The sequence below is a fragment of the Phacochoerus africanus genome, chromosome 12, assembly GCF_016906955.1.
Source record: "Phacochoerus africanus isolate WHEZ1 chromosome 12, ROS_Pafr_v1, whole genome shotgun sequence".
In the NCBI taxonomy this organism is placed as follows: domain Eukaryota; kingdom Metazoa; phylum Chordata; class Mammalia; order Artiodactyla; family Suidae; genus Phacochoerus; species Phacochoerus africanus.
Genome location: NC_062555.1, coordinates 54699293 through 54720032, shown reverse-complemented (window position 1 = coordinate 54720032; position 20740 = coordinate 54699293). Strand labels below are relative to the sequence as shown.

At 44.4% G+C, this 20740-nt stretch overlaps 1 protein-coding gene across 1 annotated transcript in view; it reads left to right on the top strand.

Annotated features, from left to right (window-relative positions):
* Positions 1–20740, top strand: part of GAD2 (glutamate decarboxylase 2) — a 77203-nt gene that overhangs the window by 2802 nt on the left and 53661 nt on the right. Inside the window, exons 2-7 of the mRNA XM_047755032.1 lie at positions 307–366; positions 561–710; positions 1651–1884; positions 6526–6616; positions 7168–7280; positions 11520–11635. Of these exons, the coding sequence (XP_047610988.1) occupies positions 307–366; positions 561–710; positions 1651–1884; positions 6526–6616; positions 7168–7280; positions 11520–11635 (764 nt within the window). The remainder of the gene's footprint in view (positions 1–306; positions 367–560; positions 711–1650; positions 1885–6525; positions 6617–7167; positions 7281–11519; positions 11636–20740) is intronic.

Here is a 20740-nt window from a genome sequence, read left to right as displayed (position 1 = left end):
GCCTCGGTGTCTAGGAAAACTTGCCCGATGGAAGGAGGAAGGGGACTTTGTTCTAACCGAGGGACACCTGGAAGGCAAGTGAAGGCCCGCAGTGTGGGCTGCTCCTTTGGAAACAAATCAGTGAACCACGGGACAGACCAGGCCTCCAGGCTCCCGCGCACCTCCCGCACCTGCCCAGTGTGCCAGGCACCAGGCAGCCCCTTCCTGGACCCTGGGTGTATCGACGTTCACAAAGAACGAAATTTCACACATCTTTCTGCTGTTTTCTTTCTGCCTCGCTATCTTCCTGCCTGTCTTTCCTTCCAGCGAGAGCTTGGTGTCAGGTGGCCCAGAAGTTCACGGGCGGCATCGGAAACAAGCTATGCGGTGAGTGCCAGACCAGAGGGGCGGGAAGCGGAGGCGGCCAAGCGCTTCGGGGGCCCGCGGTGGGGAAAGCCACCTTCTCACTTCCACATCCCATCAGCAGGGTCAGGGATTCTTGACTCTTGGCTGGGGATGGGCGGGGGCGAGGGAGCCGGGCGGGCGGCTGTCTGAGGTCGGTGCTCCGTGTCCTTGCCCAGCCCTGCTCTACGGAGACGCAGAGAAGCCGGCGGAGAGCGGCGGGAGCCAGCCCCCGCGGACCACCTCCCGCAAGGCTACCTGCGCCTGCAACCAGAAGCCCTGCAGCTGCCCCAAAGCGGAGGTCAACTATGCGTTTCTACACGCAACAGGTAGAGGTGCCTCGCGGGGCCCCGGAGCCTCTGCCCCTCGCCCCGCCCCGCCCACCGCGGCCGGCTCCACTGGGAGCCAAGAGCCTAACCCTGGGCATCAAGGTAGGGGGCAGAAGCATATTTTAGGGAATTTCCAGCTGCCCCCTCGGTCCGACCACGACCCAGACCCCTACTTCTGTGTGGCGCTGGACGCCCGCGTACGGAGAGGGCGCTGGGGGTCCGGCGCAGCCTGCACACCCAGCTTCACCCTGAGGTCTGCTGATGGCCAAGGAGGCGCCCGGGGCACTAGGTTTCCAGTTCAAAATTGCTGAGACTTTGTAGGTCTTTAGATCGAAAGAGTAATTTATAGATGTGATCTAACTGGAGAACGATTTATGTAAGGCCTGCCTGCCCGAGGTTTTACTCCCTTGAGCTTACACTCCCGGTTACCCAAATAGATGGGCGCGGGAGTGCTCGCGCGTGTGTGTACACACACACACGCAAACGCACACACACACACACCTCGACTTTGTAAACAGAGGGCTTGATAACAGGGCAGAGATCCTAACTTTGCATGTTCCACTTTGACCGATTTGCCCAAAGACATTCCTTAAACATTGCTGAACTGAAGTGTTTGCATAATTAAAGATGACTTACGGAGAATAACATTTAAGAGGAGCTCTGGTGACACAGATGAATGGAGGCAAACGGTCAGGAAAAAAGAAAGCAAACAAGTCATGAAATGAAATGCAAGAAATAATTCGGAGTAGGGAGAGAAATCATAGTCTTTTTCATTCCTTCATCTTTGAAAAATGTCTGCCCTTTAAAGAAAATGCTTTGTTTCCAGAAGATTTTTTTACATGTAAAATCTCTCGATTCTAAGAGAAATTTTCAGATGAAGATCTTGACTGGAAATTTTTATTGTAAAATTAAAATGTGGCATTTTGATTCCATTCTTTAGACCTGCTACCAGCGTGTGATGGAGAAAGGCCCACTTTGGCATTTCTGCAAGATGTTATGGACATTTTGCTTCAGTATGTGGTGAAAAGTTTCGATAGATCAACCAAAGTGATTGATTTCCATTACCCTAATGAGCTTCTTCAAGAATATAATTGGGAGTTAGCAGACCAGCCACAAAATTTGGAGGAAATTTTGATGCATTGCCAAACAACTCTAAAATATGCAATCAAAACAGGTATTGTCCAATCAGACATAATAAAGCTCCTTTTCTTTTACAGTTTTTATTTTTACTATAAAAATGTTTTCTATTTTATGGAGTTAGTGGTAATTTCAAATTTACAAAGTTATTTTCATCATTTAAAAAATAGTCATGATTAGAATAATTAACATCAAGCGCACCCTTTACCATTATTGTTCATGCTTTTGAAGCTGACATTATCAGAAACGTTATCTAAGTATAAAGCATCAGATTTTACATTGCACCTATTTGGCCTTAAAAATTAACCACTGGTGTAGGATCAACCATTTTTCAGCAGAGGCCAGCAGAAGCAACCCAAAATAGAGGAAAAAAGGGAATCTGGAAATGAAAGCGCCAAAGGCACTGTCCAAACAAAAGCCCAAATCAGTGCAGTGCTGGTATTTCCTTGGCATAGAAATGGTCAGAAATTGGACAGACTAACCCATGTAATCACTGAACCGGAGGAAAGATATTCTGCCATTATCTCAAATGGCCAGGACTTCAGATTTGAACTCCAGGATTGCTCTATTATTTAAGAAATGTACACAAGAGAAAACAATACAAACTAGCTTAACAATTCAGCCATGTCATACAAGGACGTGCATGTTTCCTAACCACTCTGTGTATAAGATAAAGACAGAAGGGGAGAGAGGGGAATCTGATGTGCTCCGGGACAAAGCATTTTTTGTGTATTTTGTGTTTATTGCTTTTTCTTTATAGTAGTCTTCATATTCTACCCATTTTATAGCCCCAGGTATAATACTTATGTGGGTGCATTTTAAGCTTTCATTTTATCTACACAAAGTCAGTGATTCATCTCCCCTGGTCATGATTATCCCTTCCTTTTCTACTTTTCCTCTAATCATCCTGATCGACAGTGGCGCTACACTTCATTAAAGCAATAAAAATGAGTATGAATGAATTCGGGGGGGGGAGGGAAGACCTTGAGGATCTAGGCTGATTTATAGCCTTCAAAAGATTTGCTAACAAATAAATATGTAAAGTATCACAAAGTATTAATTACCCTGGAAACTCGATCATTTTCTTTGATGAATTAGCAGCATCATTCTAATTAACAACAAATTTTAAAAACGTTTGCTTGTGACTTTTAGCCCTTTTTTGTTTTTTGTTTATTTTTTGATTTTTGTTTTTGCACATTCTTTATACTGACAGAGAGGAAAGATGTGCATAGAAGCCTTGGGAAATTGGCTTTCTGTTCTATTATTATCAACTTTTATGAAACTACAGACTTAGGATTAGATGCATAGGAAAAAGAATTTAACATGGATATTTCTATCAGATTCGGTCTGTGGAGTACAATTTTTGAAGGCTTTTTAAATTTCATCCTCAATTATGTTCACAGAGAATCCACATGATATATGTACTAGGCATTAGAGATGTTTTTCCTTCTAGATTTTCATATATCTGCAGGTGCAAACCGGAACAATGTGTTTAATTCATTTTTGTTTGACCTATTCCCTGACCTACTATTTAAATATGTTAACAGTAAATTGCTACCTGTTATTTTTATTGCTACCAAACCAAAAAGAATCTATAAAAATGTTTCACATCTTCATGCTTAAAAGCTGGTGGTGTCTGAAATGCAATTTAAAGAGTTAAGATAATGGGAATTGCAGGTCAATGAAGGTAATATTTCTGCCTGTCACTGTTCCATTTAGTATAGGAAAAGATGGACTAATTCAATACTTAGATTTTTCCATAATGCTTATGAAACTATTGGTCAGTATAGCTATAATTCATTTCATTTAAAGTTTAGAAAAAATGGTTAAGTAAGATTTCTAATCAAGGCACATCAATATTAATTTGGTAGCAGTATTACTCATAACATATGTAGTCTTCTGGTCTTTCTCTTCACCCCCAGTAGCATTTCAAATAATTAACATCAGTCACCTTCCTTTTTGACTGGCATGTTTAGAGGTTTCATACTATAACTTATATTTGACTCTATTTAGAGTCTGTGAAGCAGTTACCACAACTGCTACCATTAGGCATTTTAATGCTCTTCAGGAGATTCTTTTATAAAATGTATGTTTTCATCTGCTTCTGAGAGTTCTTAACCTAATTTCCTCTTGGTCTCTAGGTTTAGAGAGGAGTGAGACGCAATGGGGACTTCTTCATGCATTGTTAAAATTATCTCTGTAAGAAATGTTGGAACAGAAAATTAAAAAGTGCGGAGAGTGATAGAATAATGGAATAATTAACGTTTGTTGGAGTTGTTAGGTGTGGTGATGGTGGTGTTTGGGGTGGGGATAGGGGAAGCAGGGAGGGCTTAATGTTGTCTTGAATCTCTGAGCCCAACCATCAGACAAAGGAATTGAATCATCGATCAGTAAATGGGGAAGTCTTTGGGTATGTGTTGCTGGTCCAGAGAGATGGCCTGGACCACATTGGGACCCCTTCCCAAAGGACTTTGGACACCAGGGTCAGAGCTGCCTCAGGCTGGTTGTTCAGAGAATCTTGCATCCTTCCCAGCTCATTTGCTGATCTGTAGGGAGCGTTGCAGAGGCAGGAGCGGCTCTAATCTCACGTTTCAAACTCCTCTCTCTTGGCGCAGCCAGTGGCCACTTGATTCCAGTTGGGGCGCTCGCGGCACAGGGCGGGTGGGGGCGGCAGCAGTAGCTGGATGCCAGGCGGCTAGGACAGCAGCAGGCAGGCTCCGAGACAGGTCTCAGGGGAACGCTACCTGGATTTGCTGGCAACCTGTAGGTTTGTGAGAAGAGAGCAAATATAATATTTCTGCAGAAAATCAAAAGGACATGTTGTTCCCATCTGCCATGGTGTCTCCCTGCATCCTTCCATGTCATTATTAGTGAATTAAAATTTTGAGATAGGAGAGGTTCAGGTGAAATAGACCAAGGTCAAAATACAGAAGAAGAAAGCCAAGCAATTGAAGCATCAAACTTCTTTCCACAGTTTCCCAAAGGTATCTTCAGGGTGAATTGACCTTCTGATAAGCTGGAGCCAGAACAGAAAACTAAAGCGTCTCCCAACGCACGTCTTTAGGAGCCCTCTCAATTTTCTGCAGAAGGCTTCATGCCGAAGTTCCCATAGAGTTTATGTGATAATAAGTACCAGAAAATTCATCCAGAAAATGCACATGAATTAGAAGAGTTGATGAATGGATAGATTTGCTAATCCTTCTTAATCCTCGGTTCAAAGAAATAGCTCAGGGAAAGAGAAATGGGCGGGCATCAGGAGGGAGAAGGCAGCTCTGATTTCAGCTGTGAGCGCTAATGAAATGGGGAGTCAATGAGGCAGAGAGGAGGAGAGGGCTGTTCCAGGCAGCAGCGCAGCCACAGTGAGGAAGGCTTTTTCCCTTTCCATGGATGCGGAAATTGACAGGGGCAACATCAGAGGACCTGAAAAAGAGCAAAAAGCTGGAAGGGCACTGTGCACGGCCATAGGGAGGTAAAACAATGCCAGAGAATGAGCGGGAGCTGCACAAAACCCAATCTCTTTAAAATGTGCTCTGTCCCAACCCCTATCTTTTCTCAGCGTCTAATTGTCCAGCCACATGCGGAGGCTGATAAGAGCACTCCAGTCCCTGAGATAAGCTTTGTGTTGACTTTTGTCTCTGCTTTCCCCATTGCCTTCCTTTATCTTGTTTTGTCCAAGCTGGCGTGAAAGACTGTCACATCCCCAGGCTTCAGACAGGTGTCCAGTAAGTGGCGGATGCCTTTTTATCAGAAGCTATTTCCATAATTGTTAATCTTCCAAAATTTTTGCCGCTAAACCAATCACAGATTTATAGATAGGCTTTTGTGGGGCAAGGCAAGGAAATGGAATTCTAATGAGAGCTTCACACCTTAAATAATGGCCTCAGGAGTATTTGGGTGTCAGCCCCTTTAGAGAGTTTTAGAGGAATCCAGAAGTTAATTAGATAAGCCTTGCTAATGGACTGATGTGTCCACTGAATATACCTGAGTGTGTCTTGTTGACAAGACAGTTAACTGTATTTGGCTTTTTATTTTGAATTGTAATTGTGAAGGAGCTCTGTTGTTTATGGTCAAATGTTCGGACAGAAAAGAATTGACAAGAATTAGGTTTGTTCGTGCCGTCTTTAGACAGTCATCACCCTTGAATCCAGAGCAAATCACTCAGCAGAGTGTCCTATTTTCTCATTTTTGCCCTGTCTTTTCTGATCGTCAGCCATTTGTCACTGATATTACTATGAATGTTGGCATGTCTGACAGATGGCATGGTATACAACTGATTCTCCGAACAATGTCAATGAAAAAGGATTTTTTAGCAGCACGAGTGTAAACAAGAAGTGGCCTGTCTGAATAGCTTTGGATTGGACCAGCATATGAGTTTGCAAATGTGTTGAAAGAATGCTAGAAAATAAACTAGCATCCACATTGCAGGCCATGTTTATTTTTTATAGGATATGTTTAAAGGAAGATTTTTAGAATGAGTTTTAAGAAATATCAAACCCTAAAATAGTCTTTATTCCTAAAGGAAATACTCCTTTGGGTGTGTGTGTGAGTGTGTGTTTCTGAGTATGGATTTCCTATTACTGAAGGATCTTTGAAGGTTCTTTATCTAGAGAAATCATGTGTTTCAGAGGCATTTATTTTCATTGGACTCATTCTGATCCTGGTGTCCCATCTAATTCAGGGCATCCCAGATATTTCAATCAGCTTTCTACTGGACTGGATATGGTAGGATTAGCAGCAGACTGGCTGACATCAACTGCAAACACTAATATGTAAGTCGCTAAATGTGTTTTTGTGTAACCCAGGGTGATTATTAAGGGGATTCCATAGTCTTTAGTCTACCTCTCGTGAAAAATCTCTTTTAGTTATGTAGCCCATAAAATAGTGATATGAACTTCAGAAGAATATGGATGTTCCCTCTGGCTTAAAATAGTCCTGATATATCTTTCATGCAATCAACATCATGTTTTAAACACAAAGGGGACTTTTTTTTTGCATGTTGGATTTATAATTTCATATGGTTTACAAGAGAAATGGGACCAGATGTTTTCTTTTAAATAGTGTAATAATGTTACTCTGCAATGTGTTTATTCACTATGATAAACGACCCTTGGGCCTTAGGCCAATAATTGAAGCTCTTGACTTTAGGATGATTGAAAACTGACCAAACCTTTTGGAAGACATAATTTTCTCTCTGCTCAGTGCTATAATTGTAACATTTGTAAATGTAGCATTTGAAAAAGGAAATCGTTCTGGAGATATTGTAATGATGAATTATTTCTTTGAGTTACATACCTAAAATGTGGCCATTACTACATTTCAGGTTCACCTATGAAATTGCTCCGGTATTTGTGCTTTTGGAATATGTCACGCTAAAGAAAATGAGAGAAATCATTGGCTGGCCTGGGGGCTCTGGCGATGGGATATTTTCTCCTGGTATAGGATATATCAACCTTTCTTTGTGTTTTTTCTTCTGATATGTTATGCCTTGTTTTGAACATAGAAATGATTAAATATCTCACCTGTATTTCTGCTGAGGTTCAATAGGCTATATGTTGATCAAAAGAATGAATGTGATTAAGTATACGAGACCGTTGCCCACGCTTCCAAGCCAACTACCACCATGCTTGAATATTAATTGTTTGTGTTCCCAAAGAGCATAGTCAGCCATGGTGTTGACCTAGTACTTCTGTGATCCTACATACAAGATGTATGGATCATGTGGAGCAAAGGAATAAAGATTCCTAGTAAGGGAATTAAGGAATAAGGGGATTTCACACCCCCAAGAAGCCGTGAAAAGAAAAAGGTAGCTTCATTTAATAAAGATTCTCTGTGTGAGGGTGCACAACAAGGAAGGTCTACTTGATAGAGCCTCTGTACCCTGTCCCTTTCAAGTAGCAAGCAGGGAAGCTGATCTACCCTATTTTCAAGGGGGTAGAGAGGGCCTCGGGAGACAATTTCTTAGAGCTAAAAAAAAAAAGAGAGTGGTGATTTTTTCAAGAGGCTTTCCTTTTCCTCTTTATGATGCCTTCCATCTTTCCCATTCTGCCTTTTATCACCGGCCCTTGCATTCGAAGCTCTATTATTTACACCTTTTCCAGCCAAGATAATCACCCTTGAAACAGAAAGTCCTGCCCTTGGTTCCCAGGTCTGTGTATGTGACCTTGGTTTGATGCAGAGAAGAAAGAGAAGTTAGGAAGGCAGTGGGAAGAGAGAGAGTCAGTGACCCGCGGACAAGAAGCCTGGTGTGCACACCATCACCTCATCAGTGGCGGGAGGGAGGTCATCAGGCGTCGCTGCCCTGGGGCTCCGTACACTGAGACCAGCCCTGCTGGGGAAGCCAGAGCCTCGTGTGCTGCTGTGTCAGGCGTAGCAAAGGCCAGGTCGCGATCTCATCTGCAAAGACAAGGGGATATGAGGGGAGAGAGAAAATAAAAGGCTGAAGGAAGAAATGATGAGTAACAATGGCCAGGTCATAATCAGCTTTATCCACAAGCTCAGGTCGGCTATTTTATTTTCTGTTTTCAAAGATATAGCATATGTTTTCAGGTGCTGAAGGAAAATGTGTTAAATGAAAGGGAAAATTTGCGCTTTTTTTGTAAGTCATTGCACACCAGCTGTGATGGATTTTAAGCTAGTTATATTTTATAAGGAACTGAGTACTTAGTGTTCTTTTGGAAATCCATCCCCTATTGAGGGAGCTTTGTCGTTGTTAGCAGGAACTGATGCTCTTAAGGTACTTTTCATGAGGAACCAGGTGGGGTTCAGAGATGAGCATTGCTTCTACCTTTATTCTTCCTCCTCTTGTAAGGTTGGTTGTGTGATTAAGCGGTCCCTGAGGACACAAGGAGCACCTCTGTCTCTCTTCTAATGGTTCTTAGAGATGAGAAGAGAATAGCTGCTTCTCTTGACCCTGAAAAGTTGACTGAAGGAGCATGGGTCAGGCCTAACTTACCTGGCTGGTCTTGGTACCCATCTGCCTCAGGGGAAAAAAAAAAATCACCCCAAGGAAGAATCCTCTTTGGCAGTTCTGCTAAGCCAGGTGGGACTTTGGGCTGCCACCTTCATCAGAGGGGAATGATCAGGTAGAAAAGACTTAGCTCGATCCTAGGGCTTCTTCCTTGGATCCTGAAGACCCATATGCTGTAACTCCAAGATGGAAACCATAGATGCCAGGCTACAGTGTAATGCAGACATTGCAAAAGGGACAGAAGAAAAGGTCACTGGCAACCTGTTTTGCTCTGCTTTCTACAAGGCATCACAGATACGAGGTGGGTCACAGCATCCTCACTTGCTAGTGGATGCCTCTCCAGGTAGCATCCAGCCCTGTTCCTGGGGGAAGGGCTTCTGATTTCAGGGGTGGATATAGGGGAAATCACACATCTTTGACCTGAGATCTGAAAGTCCCATTGGCTGGGACCAAACATGAAGAGGTAGGTCTGTGACTTGAAAACCTCAGCCCAGTTTCCCTTACACCTCCATCTGTAGTATCCAGAGGCTTCGTGCTTCATGGAAAGGCCTTTGAGACTTCTAGAAGAAATATGTTTGTGGGGTGTCACCCCCACCTGAGAGCCAGAGGAAATTGGAGCGCACCACTGCTCAGCAAATCCTGAAGGAGGGGGAAAAAGGAAAGCTCAGTCATAGACCTTTTCCTGGCTAACAGGATGTTCAGAACATTTCCGGGCTTGTTCTTGCACCCTTTCTCTGGAAGGTTCCTAGGAAATAAGAGCATCTAGGGCATATGCATCGGTCCTCCTGCCTGTGTCACACAACGCAGTCTGCTCTGTCAGAGACCCAGAAGTCTCCTCATCTCTCTCAGGGGATGAACCTTTAGATGGAGAGTGAGCTGTGAAGAGCAGGCCAGAGCTGGAAACTTCCTGGATAGGTGTCTGGTGAGGCACACTTTGTTCATGTCCATCTTACTCTTTTTCTTCTACCTTCCTTCCCCCCCCACCTCCCCAAGCCTCTCTGAAAAGAGCCAGGGCAGCACTTCTCACCTGGGAGCTATTTTGCCCCCCCAGGGGAACTTTGTCAGTGTCTGGCAAAATTTTTTGTTGTTACAACTCAACCAAAAGTTGTTGGAGGAAGGGGGTTAGTGTTACTGACATCTGATGGTAGAAGCCAGGGATACCCAGGAGAGCCCCAGCACCAGGAATTATCCAGCCCAGAATGCCCCTGAGTGCCAGGATTGAGGAAACATGAGCTAGAGTGGAACTTCCTTCAAAAGCTGGTCTTGTGGGAGTTCCCATTGTGGCTCAGCGGTAACAAACCCAACTAGTACCCGTGAGGATGCAGGTTCGATCCCTGGCCTCACCCAGTGGCTTAAGGATCTGTTGTTGCCGTGAGCTGTGGTGTAGGCCACAGATGCAGCTCAGATCCCAAGTTGCTGTGGCTGTGGTGCAGGGTGGCAGCTGCAGTTCCAAATCTACCCCTACCCTGGGAACTTCCATATGCTGCATGTGAGGCGCTAAAAAGAAAAAAAGAAAAAAAAAAGCCACTGGTCTCTTGCCCAGCAGCATCCTACACAGTCAGCCTTTTAGACAGGGTATCTTCTCAGAGCAGGCCCAACCTGGATTCTCTTTATCCCATGTCTCTGGTGTACAGAAGAGGTAGGAATTACCCTCATTTTGACTGATGATGGAGCCAGGCTCTGGGTGATGACTACTCCGGGCCAGACTGCCTGTTGGCATCAGAGCCCAGGGGTCATGAGACAGAGATCACAGCCCCGTGTGCACCATTCATCTTGGCACAGAGAACCCTCCTGCTCCACAGGCACCAGAAGGGAAGGGAATTCATGTCATAGCAGAGCCCAGGCACGTCCCCCTTTGGGTGGGAGGCAGGTTATGTCTTCACTCTGCCTCAGATTCTCACAACTCTCACACTAGTATGTTCATTTGCATTCAGAGCCGTCTGTCATTTACCTGGATAGCAAAAATTCTAAACTTTCCAACAGTCCTGGGGAGAAGCTTTCTTTTCTTTGCTTGTCAAATGAGACTCTGCTTGTAAGATACTAATCTTATGATATGAAGTCCTTGGCCATCTTAGGATGATACATGAAAAGTTATTCAAGATGGGCTTAAAATTCCCTTAGTTGTGTGTGTTCCTATAATTATGAAATTTTAACTATTACATTGTCATGATGTCTTTGAAAGGGAAGAACCATTTGGGGGGAATTGAAAGTTAAGTATGATGAAATGGGCTTGGATGTTTATCCTCCCCCTGTAAGAATTGCTGACAGGCCACATCACTGATAGCTAAGGATCATTCTCAATCCAAGTGCAAGGCATTGCATGAGCTGAAATGAAAAGAAAAGTCTTCTTTATGAGGATATAGGTAAGATTTTCATAGCCCTAATGCAGAATGACCACACTTGCAAGCTGAGAAGGAGGCAACACTTTTTATGTTCTTAAAACCTCTTCAAAGGGCCCCCAGCAAAAGCAGAATCAACTGCAGTGACCCTAGAAACAGAAGTGGGTATGGAAAGCTGGCATCCATCCCAGGATTGGGCTGAATGTTCCTTTTCCAGACTGTCTTGGTTAGTGCCTCTGAGTCTGAGGATTCAACTCAAAGGATAGCCAGGGAAGACTCTAGATCAATGGAAATAAGAAACGTTCTTTGCCTGTGAAATGATGTTGGCAATGTCTAAAAAGGTAACTGGTTTTGCTCTGCCTCTAGGTGGAGCCATATCCAACATGTATGCCATGCTGATTGCACGCTTTAAGATGTTCCCTGAGGTCAAGGAGAAAGGGATGGCCGCTGTTCCCAGGCTCATTGCCTTCACCTCTGAGCATGTAAGTGTTAACCTTCTTCCCAAGTTTAAGGTTATATCCTGTAAAACCCAAGTTGAAGGAATGGTATTTGGAAATGCTTTACCCTGGAGTTTCTCTTTCCAGAAGGTACATCTTGGGAGAGAATGAGGGGAGAGATCAGCTGGGTGGTACAAGGAGGTGAGCGCCTTTCTCTTGAAATTCAGGTAAACACACAAAAAGGAAGAAGGGTGCTTTGACCCCCTCATCCCTATACTTATTTCTCTGTGATAATGTGGGTAGAGGAGGAAGAAAGAGGGCAGAGTCACTGTGAACTCATTTGGATCATCAATGCTGTGCCTCCGTAACTCAAAACTCCAAAGTGTCCTGGGTGGGGTTTTTTGGTTTTTTGTTCGTTTGTTTGTTTATTGTCTCTTAGGGCCATACCCACAGCATATGGAGGTTCCAAGGCTAGAGGTTGAATCAGAGTGCCACAGCCATATAGCAGCGTGGGGATCCAAGCTGCATCTACAACCTCCATCACAGCTCACTGCAATGCTGGATCCTAACCCACTGAGCAAGGCCAGGGATCAAACCTGCATCTTCGTGGATACTAGTCAGATTCGTTTCCACTGAGCCATGATGGGAACTCCCAAAGTGTCCTGTTAATACAGTCTTTCTGTTAGAAAATTCTGATCAGATATTCTGCCCTCTTGGTGCCTTGAGATACTTTGTGTTACCCTTTGGCTGACTTAAATGGAAGTTTTATTACTGTAGAGAAATGGTCTAGTCATCTGTCATATCTCATCTCTGGCTTGATCTCTCAGCCAAGCACAGGCTCCTGCCTGCTGCTGCTCTGCTGCTGTCCAGGAAGGATGCTGAGAGCTTGGGGCTCCAGGAAATAGTGCTTCACATTCCTTCCATGACCTTCAAAGAGTTAATGTCTCTACTAACACTTGGGCATTGCGGAAAAAATGGCCCATCCTGTTCACATAAATGGAGCTGAACAGCTTTAGTCTGCCAGGCTGCCATCTTTCCCTCATGTGCCATGGCAGAGCAGCAAAAAAGTTCAAAGCCACATCACAGCTGTTTGAGCAACATCTTGGTTCCCATCTGTGCTGCCACACAGGCCCAGCATTGAACCAGAGACCGTTCTTAAGAGGCGTTAGTAAGCATTACCTGTCATGTAATTCTAAGATTGTTCCTTCATGACCTGCTTAAGAATCACCTAATGTCTGGGAAACAGTTGCCTTAAATAAGATCAAAAATCCTTCTGATGGCTGGGGGTCTAGGAGATGGGAGGGAAGAGGGGTCTCTATGGAGACAGGGGGTTTCTTCCAAGGAGGCATCAGTGGAGAGATGCAGGGAGTCAGAGTGGGCCTCGGATCTACTTCTCAGATCTAAAAAAGAATTTTCCTTTTCCTGTTTTAAGTGGTATGTGTGTGTATGTGTGTGGGGGAGAGTTCATAACAAGGAAACAAAAGGCGAGTACAGATTGGAAGCCAGTGAATACAATTAACAATCACTCCACTAGCCATGGAATTAAAGGAAACGAATGATTTATTTTAGCACATTATCTTTAGCATCTTGTTTTCAGTCATGTTTTAGCATTTTAATTTTTTCATGCCCTTCCTCAATTTATAGGGGTCAAAGTTAGCAGAGAAGACTATAGACTGAAACCATCTGATATTTTACTTTCCTATTGCTGCTGGAACAGATTACCACAAATTCCATGGTTTACAACACCATGAATCCATTGTCTTACAGCTCTGGAGGTCAGGAACCTACAGTGGATTGGGCAGGGCTGTGTTCCTTCCGGAGATGGTAGGGGAGAATCCCTTTCCTTGCCTTTCCAGCTTCGAGGGGCTGCGTGCCTTTCTTCAGTCATGGTCACTTCTTCCATCTTCAAAACTAGCAGCAGAAGATCTTCAGATTCCTCTCTTTCTCTCTCTGGCCTCTGCTTCCATCACCACCTTCTCTGGCTCTGACTCTCCTGTCTCCCTCTCTCTCTCTTATAAGTATGCTTATAAGAGACTACACTACGATAACCCAGGATAATCTTTCCTCTCAAGATCTTCATTTAATCACATCTGCAAAGTCCCTTTTGCCGTGGAAGGTAACAAATGCACAGGTTTGGGGGAACAGGAGGTGGACCTCTTTGGGGGGGGGGGGGGAGCACATCATTCAGGCTACCAAGCCTAGTTCCCCACCATAAGATAGTTCTCATTTCTCAGCTTCACCAAGGGCAGAAAAACATAATGTAACTTGTCTTCCCATTGCTATTTCCCTAAAGTGGATTTGGACCCCTAAATAGTTCAATAGTCTCAGTCTCAAAACACCCAGACTATCTTATATTGGCATCCTCTTCTTTTGGCTTCTGTGCTGTTTCCACATCCTGAAATGAGGTTGACCTACCAGCAGCTTCCTTGTGCTCTCTGGTTTCTGCACAAGCTTCTTGGGTTCAAGTTTGATGTAAGTTCACTCAACATTGCTCAGAAAGCCTAGTCATGGGATATGAGAATAATTTTTTTACACCTTTTCCCCCTGGTATTGTCAGGTTGAGGTCTCTTTCTCCATTTTCCAAGGAAAGAAAGGTGATTCAAAAGTAAGTGGATCTACAACAACCATTTGATTCTCTTGCTCCTCTGCTATTTCTATCTGTGTACATAATTATGAAGGAACATTTGAAAATTATGAACCTTTCCTAAAGTACCAATCATTTCTAGCCCAAGGCTTATTTTGACAGATGAACTATCCTTCTAATGTACAATACCTTTCATGTGATTGCTTTTGGCCATTTCCAACTTCCAATAGACACAAGTTCATTTGATTCACAACAACCTTGTGGTCCAGGCAGAGCAGAGATTGTTTACAGCAATTTTTTTTTTTTTCATAATGAAGAGGCTGCGGTTAGCTAGGTAGATAGAGCCAGGATTAAACATATGCCTGACTCTCAGACCAGTGAGGGCCCTGCCCTAACCTCCAGTGCAGAAACCAGATTAAAAAATACAACAACAAAGTTTTATAAACCTCAGCTCATCAATCACTTTTAACATTTTATGCCTTTCCAAGTCAGATTTCTACCAAGAGCTTTGCTTTTTTCTTAACATGAAAGTGAAGCCAAACTGTTCCTCCTCCATCCCTCTACCAAAAAATAATAATAATAATAATAATAATAATCTTCCTCAATACCTCATAGCTGGGCTGGAGGGGCCTTTTAGAACTTGATTTAAAGCGTTATGATGTCTCCTTGAGCCCTAGATCCAAACCACTCTAGACAGATGAGCCATTAAAAGTAAGCCCTGCCCTTGGAGGTCCAGGTTAAGAGGTAGCACAACCCATGTGTGGTTGCTTCTGGGCACCAGACCTCAGGGCCATTCATCCTACTCATCATTTAATACAGCTGCTTCCAACTTCAGGCCAGGCCAGAAATTTCCTTAGTCCTTTTAGATTTTACAATTCACTGTCTCCACCAGCCTCAGAAATAGATCTTCACAGGCTCAAGAAAGAAAATTACCAAGTTAAGTCTCAAATGCCTTTTCTCCTGGCCAGTTTCCATCTTTGCATGGAGATTTCCTTCCTGAATCCCTTGACCTGCAGAAAGGGTAGCGGGGGGTGGAGCTGCTGGGTGGATTCAGTGGGGAGAGGGGAGGCCAGGGGCTGAGGCAGGAGCCACTTCTGTTATCATCTCTTTTTATGCTCTTTGAGAGTTTCCAAGGCCCAAGACTTCTGGCAGAATCAAATGAGTGCCTGGGACATAGGAAGCTCTACATAAATATTAAGTAACTTAAAAAAACAACACCAACACCTTATTTTATGGGTGAAGAAACCATGCGTCAGTGATGAAAGATGTTTTGCCCAAGGTTTTATGGCCAGCCAAGGCAGAGTCAGCTATAGAGCCTCAGTTTTCCAACAACCGCAACGCTGCCCTTGCAGCTCCTGTGCTGGGTGGCCTGATCGCCAGACTGTTCTAGCTGGCTGTTCTACACTCATTTGAAACATCTTTTCTCAAATCCTCGTGTTGGCTATTCTAGTGCTAATATAATTGCTTGATCTACTGAACCAGGTCCAGTTACTGTCCTTTCTTCTATTCCGAGCATGGAGTTTATAACTGTACATCCTTAGAGCCCAGGGATGGAAATGGCAATGAGAACCCATCATTTTCCAGCTCCCAGCCAGAAACGCCACACATTCAGAAAGGAAAGGGTCATCTTTTATTTTCTAGATGACACTTTACATTCTCTCTGTCACATCCCACAAAGCCACCCATCACTTTTCTGGCCACCAAAACAGATTAGAACTTCCTCTAGCTGGTTAGAAGGGCAAGCTGTTTTCATTTGTTCAAATCAAACTATTTTCTTGAAATTCAAAGTGGACTAAATCGAACAAATAGTATTGTGGTGAAGAACAGAATAAGAACATAAATCACTGAGTTGAAACAAGAGATAGCATTTAAGTTATGAGTAAAAGGTTTCCAGATTACTTTTCCTCCAAAATATAGAATCACAAAATCAGAAGGGATCTTAAAGATTATCTGGTTCATTACTCATCCTTTGCTGGATTCTCATCAAATTCAGTGAAAAAAAAGCTCAGTAGAAATTAATCTGATGAATTTAGGTCCTTTCTTGAAAGTAGGTTTAGAGGGAAGCTAAGACCCCCAGCTCAGTAATTCACATCTCTCTGTGTTTCTCTCTAAATCCTTTGAAAGCCCCAACCATGAGCTTAATTCCAAATTTCTCTGATTTCCTCTTGTGACACAAGCTCTTCCAGAAATAGCTTCAATGAAATAGGGTAATTGCATCTAGGAAAAATGTTCCTATAAACATAACAGACACTGAGATCTTTTTTTTTCTTTCTTTTTTTTTTTTTTTTTTGCTATTTCTTTGGGCTGCTTCCTGCGGCATATGGAGGTTCCCAGGCTAGGGGTCTAATCGGAGCTGTAGCTCCCGGCCTATGCCAGAGGCACAGCAACGCAGGATCCGAGCCGTGTCTGCAACCTACACCACAGCTCACATGCCGGATCGTTAACCCACTGAGCAAGGGCAGGGACCGAACCCGCAACCTCATGGTTCCTAGTCGGATTCGTTAACCACTGCGCCACGACGGGAACTCCAGACACTGAGATCTTTTAAGCAAATCACCGTAGCCAACTCATGCTGCTCTTCCCACACCAGGCCCAGCTCATGTCTGGGTGGGTCTCCTGGAACCCATCACCAATGTTCCGCTGAGGTCCCTCGTGGCCTCAGCCCACTTCTCTGGGGAGGTGATTCTCATAAGGGCTTTAGAAAGGTGGTTTTGGAGTTCCCGTCGTGGCGCAGCGGTTAACGAATCCGACTAGGAACCATGAGGTTGCGGGCTCGGTCCCTGCCCTTGCTCAGTGGGTTAACCATCCGGCGTTGCCGTGAGCTGTGGTGTAGGTTGCAGACGCGGCTCGGATCCCGCGTTGCTGTGGCTCTGGCCTGGGCAGGTGGCTACAGCTCCAAATGGACCCCTAGCCTGGGAACCTCCATATGCCGAGGGAGCGGCCCAAGAAATAGCAACAACAACAGCAACAACAACAACAACAAAAAAAAAAGACAAAAGACAAAAAAAAAAAGAAAGGTGGTTTTCATAAAACCACACTTTTGAAGGCGGTTTCAATTCCAAAAATAGACACTCTTTATGTTAAAAACAAAAACAAAACACTAATGGTGAGTTAGGCAGTTTGGGGAGCGTTCCCATGTAAGGCTTCTCACTAGATGGAAACACTGACAGAACTTTCAGCAAGTGAATGCGGGAACCAAATTCACTTTCTCCTTGACACCTCTCGCTCCGCCTCTTCATTCTTCCCTCCTTTGCACTGTAGGGCCCACCTCACTCCTGTGCTCTTCTCTCTCCTACCCGATCCCACCCAAACCTCCTCCCAGGGAGGATCCTGACGGCCATGTAAGGGACTGTGGAATCTAAGTATTGCGTCTCCTGGGGGTCTTTTCACTGCAGTAGGAGACAAAGGGATGAGGCAGGAAGGAACAGTCCAGCTGCTGGGCGGTGAGATGTCTTCATCCCTCCTCCGTTCACTCAGTGCTGCTGCACACCAGGCATCGCCCCTGTCTCTGCTGTCACTGGAGACAGCAGGGAGCAGACCCAGGCCTGTTTTCTAGGAGCATACGCTGTACTGACAGAGAAGGGAAAACAGGGAGAGGACGGTCACCCCTCGCAGTGCCCCGGAGGTCACACTCCTCATCGGCTGGGGGACCTGCTCCAGGACCGGGTCAGGGGAGACTGATTTTTCTTCAGGTTAGTGGATGAAGCTCATAAGCTTTTGGATGACAGGCTCTGCTCTGCCACCTCCCCAGGCATGACCTTGGATTACCTACTTCACGTCTTCCTCATCAGTAAAATGGAGATTGGTATACCCAGCTCACATAATTGTTGGGAGGATGACGTGAGATAAAACACTCCACGAATGGCAGTAACACTACACTGCCCCTGGAACCAGCCACCCACTGATGTCCCACCTGGAGTGAGGGCTGAGTCCCTCTAGGGGGCAAGATAGAGGCGTATTTGGGGGCCAGTTCTTTTCTTTTTCTTTTCTCTTCTTTTTTTCTTTTTTTTGTTAGGGCTGTACTCGGGGCATATGGAGGTTCCCAGGCTAGGGGTCTAATCAGAGCTACAGCTGCTGGCCTACACCACAGCCACAGCAACCCAAGATCCAAGCCACGTCTGTGACCCACACCACAGCTCGTGGCAATGCCGGATCCTTAACCCACAGAGCAAAGCCAGGGATCAAACCCGTAACCTCATGCTTCCTAGTTGCATTTGTTTCCACTGCGCCATGACGGGAACTCCCAGTTATTTTATATATATATATATATATATATATATATATATATATATATTCTTTTCCGTTACGGTTAATCACAGGATATTGAATATAGTTCCCTCTGCTATACAGTAGGACCTTGTTTATCCGTTCTATATGTACTAGTGTGCATCTGTTAATCCCATCCTCCCAACACATTCCCCCTGTCTTGGCAGCCACATATGTGTTCTCTATGTCTGTAAATCTGTTCCTGTTTCATAGATAAGTTCATTTGTGTCACTCTTTTTTTCTTTTCTTTTCTTTTTTTTTTTTTTTTTGGTCTTTTAGGGCCACACCCATAGCATATGGAAGTTCCCAGGCTAGGGGTCCAATCAGAGCGGCACCTGATGGCCTATACTACAGCCACAGCAACACAGGATCCAAGCCACATCTGTGACCTACACCACAGCTTATGGCAATGCTGGATCCTTAACCCACTGAGCGAGGCCAGGGATCAAATCCACATCCTCATGGATACTAGTCAGTTTTGTTACCACTGAGCCATAGTGGGAACTCCCTATGTCATATTTTAGATTTCACATGTAAGTGATCTCATATGATATTTGCCTTTCTCTTTCTGACTTCATTTAGTATGATGATATCTAGGTCCATTGATGTTTCTGTAAATGGCACTATTTCATTCTTTTTCAAGGCTGGGTAGTGTTTTACTCTCTCTCTCTCTCTCTCTCTCTCTCTCTCTCTCTCTCTATATATATATATATATATATATATATATATATACATATACATATACATCTTAATCCATTCATCTATTGATGGACATTTAGGTTGTTTCCATGCCAGATGACCTCTTTCCATTATACATTTTCTTTTCACTCTTATCAGGATCCTAAAATCATGGAAATAACTGCTTTCTTGTAACCAAATACATGCTTAATGCTGGTGTTCAAGTTTGTTGCCACGTATCACAGTTGGGTCAACTTAATCCTGGAGCACACCACTCCTTTCTTTTAAAACATACTTAGGGCACACACTCTCAGTGGGGTGACTTTATACAGTCGAGGTTGCAGCTTCACAGAGGTGCCTTATGTGCAGGATCCATATCACCTCTGACACATGGAGTCTCTAAACATAGCAGGCAATCCCCTCCCATCCAAATCATGATAATTAGAAACCAATGAGGCAGTCCCCCAATGTACAAGCTTCTTTGCACGTCAGATGCTTTCAAAAGCAAGATGCTAGTTGAGGTCCTTAGGTGTCAGGAAGGGGTATAGAGAAGTAGGAGGACAGAAGACTGTCAGTTCTGAAATCAGTGAGGGTGGCGGGCACTCCAAAGCATGGGGAGGGGTCAAAGAAGCAGATTCCAGCTCTGTCCTAGGTTGGGCTTCAAGATTTCCCTGTTGGGAATCCTTGATGTGTAACAATACAAAAGCCATCCCCCTCTGTTCTGTGTTCCTATGCACACGTGACAGTCAGTCCACCCACACAGGGAAAGACTGTTGGCCCAAAAGGGTTAAATCCAAGGATGATTGAAAGACCTCAGAGCTAAAAGGTAAAGCTTTTCTTAGAATGTTGAGGAGTTAAGAGCTGAGATTTCCCATCTAGTGTGTCCTTTTTCTTTCTTTGATGTCTTTGGATGCTGCTTCCTGCTTGGGAAGGACCCCCTGTAAGGCTGTCTGGGGTGGGTGGGTGTGAAGAATAGCCCTGGACTTGCCTTTAGGAGGGGCCTTAGATTAGAGGTCCTGGGGTCCATTTAGCCCACCATCATCTGCCCCAATCATCAAAGCCACACCTCAACATTGAGATCTGTGGCCAGACATTTATGGCAGTAAATAGTGGATATTTCCCTGGACTTGTTTTCTCAGCATATGGTCAGATTGAACAGATGCTTGTTAACTATTTCAGCAAAGTCTTTGCCCTCATGCAGCCTATTCTGGTAGGGGAAAGGCAGTAAACTAATAAAAATTTACTCTAATGCCAGGAAGTGACAAGAGAGTGGGGTAGTAGTGGGCTCTTTTTCAACAGGGTCATAAAAAGGTCTCTGTGGAGATGATACAAAGCAGAAACCTACACCAAATGAGGGAGGGAGCGACATACATATATGAGGGAAGGGTTTTTCAAGAAATGGAACAGCAAGTAAAAAGGTCTAGAGGCAAGAACAAGTTTAGCAAGCTCACAAAAGCCCAGGAAGGTCACTACCGCTAGGTAGCGAGCAAGAAGGGAGCAGAGGGAAAAGTCAAGGTGGGGGCAGAGCTGGGTACTGAGGGCGGTCTTGATCATCTTTGCATCCTTGGGGCCAAGCAGAGGCTTTCCCTGAAATCCTGTGGCCCATGAAGCAGCTGAAGCTG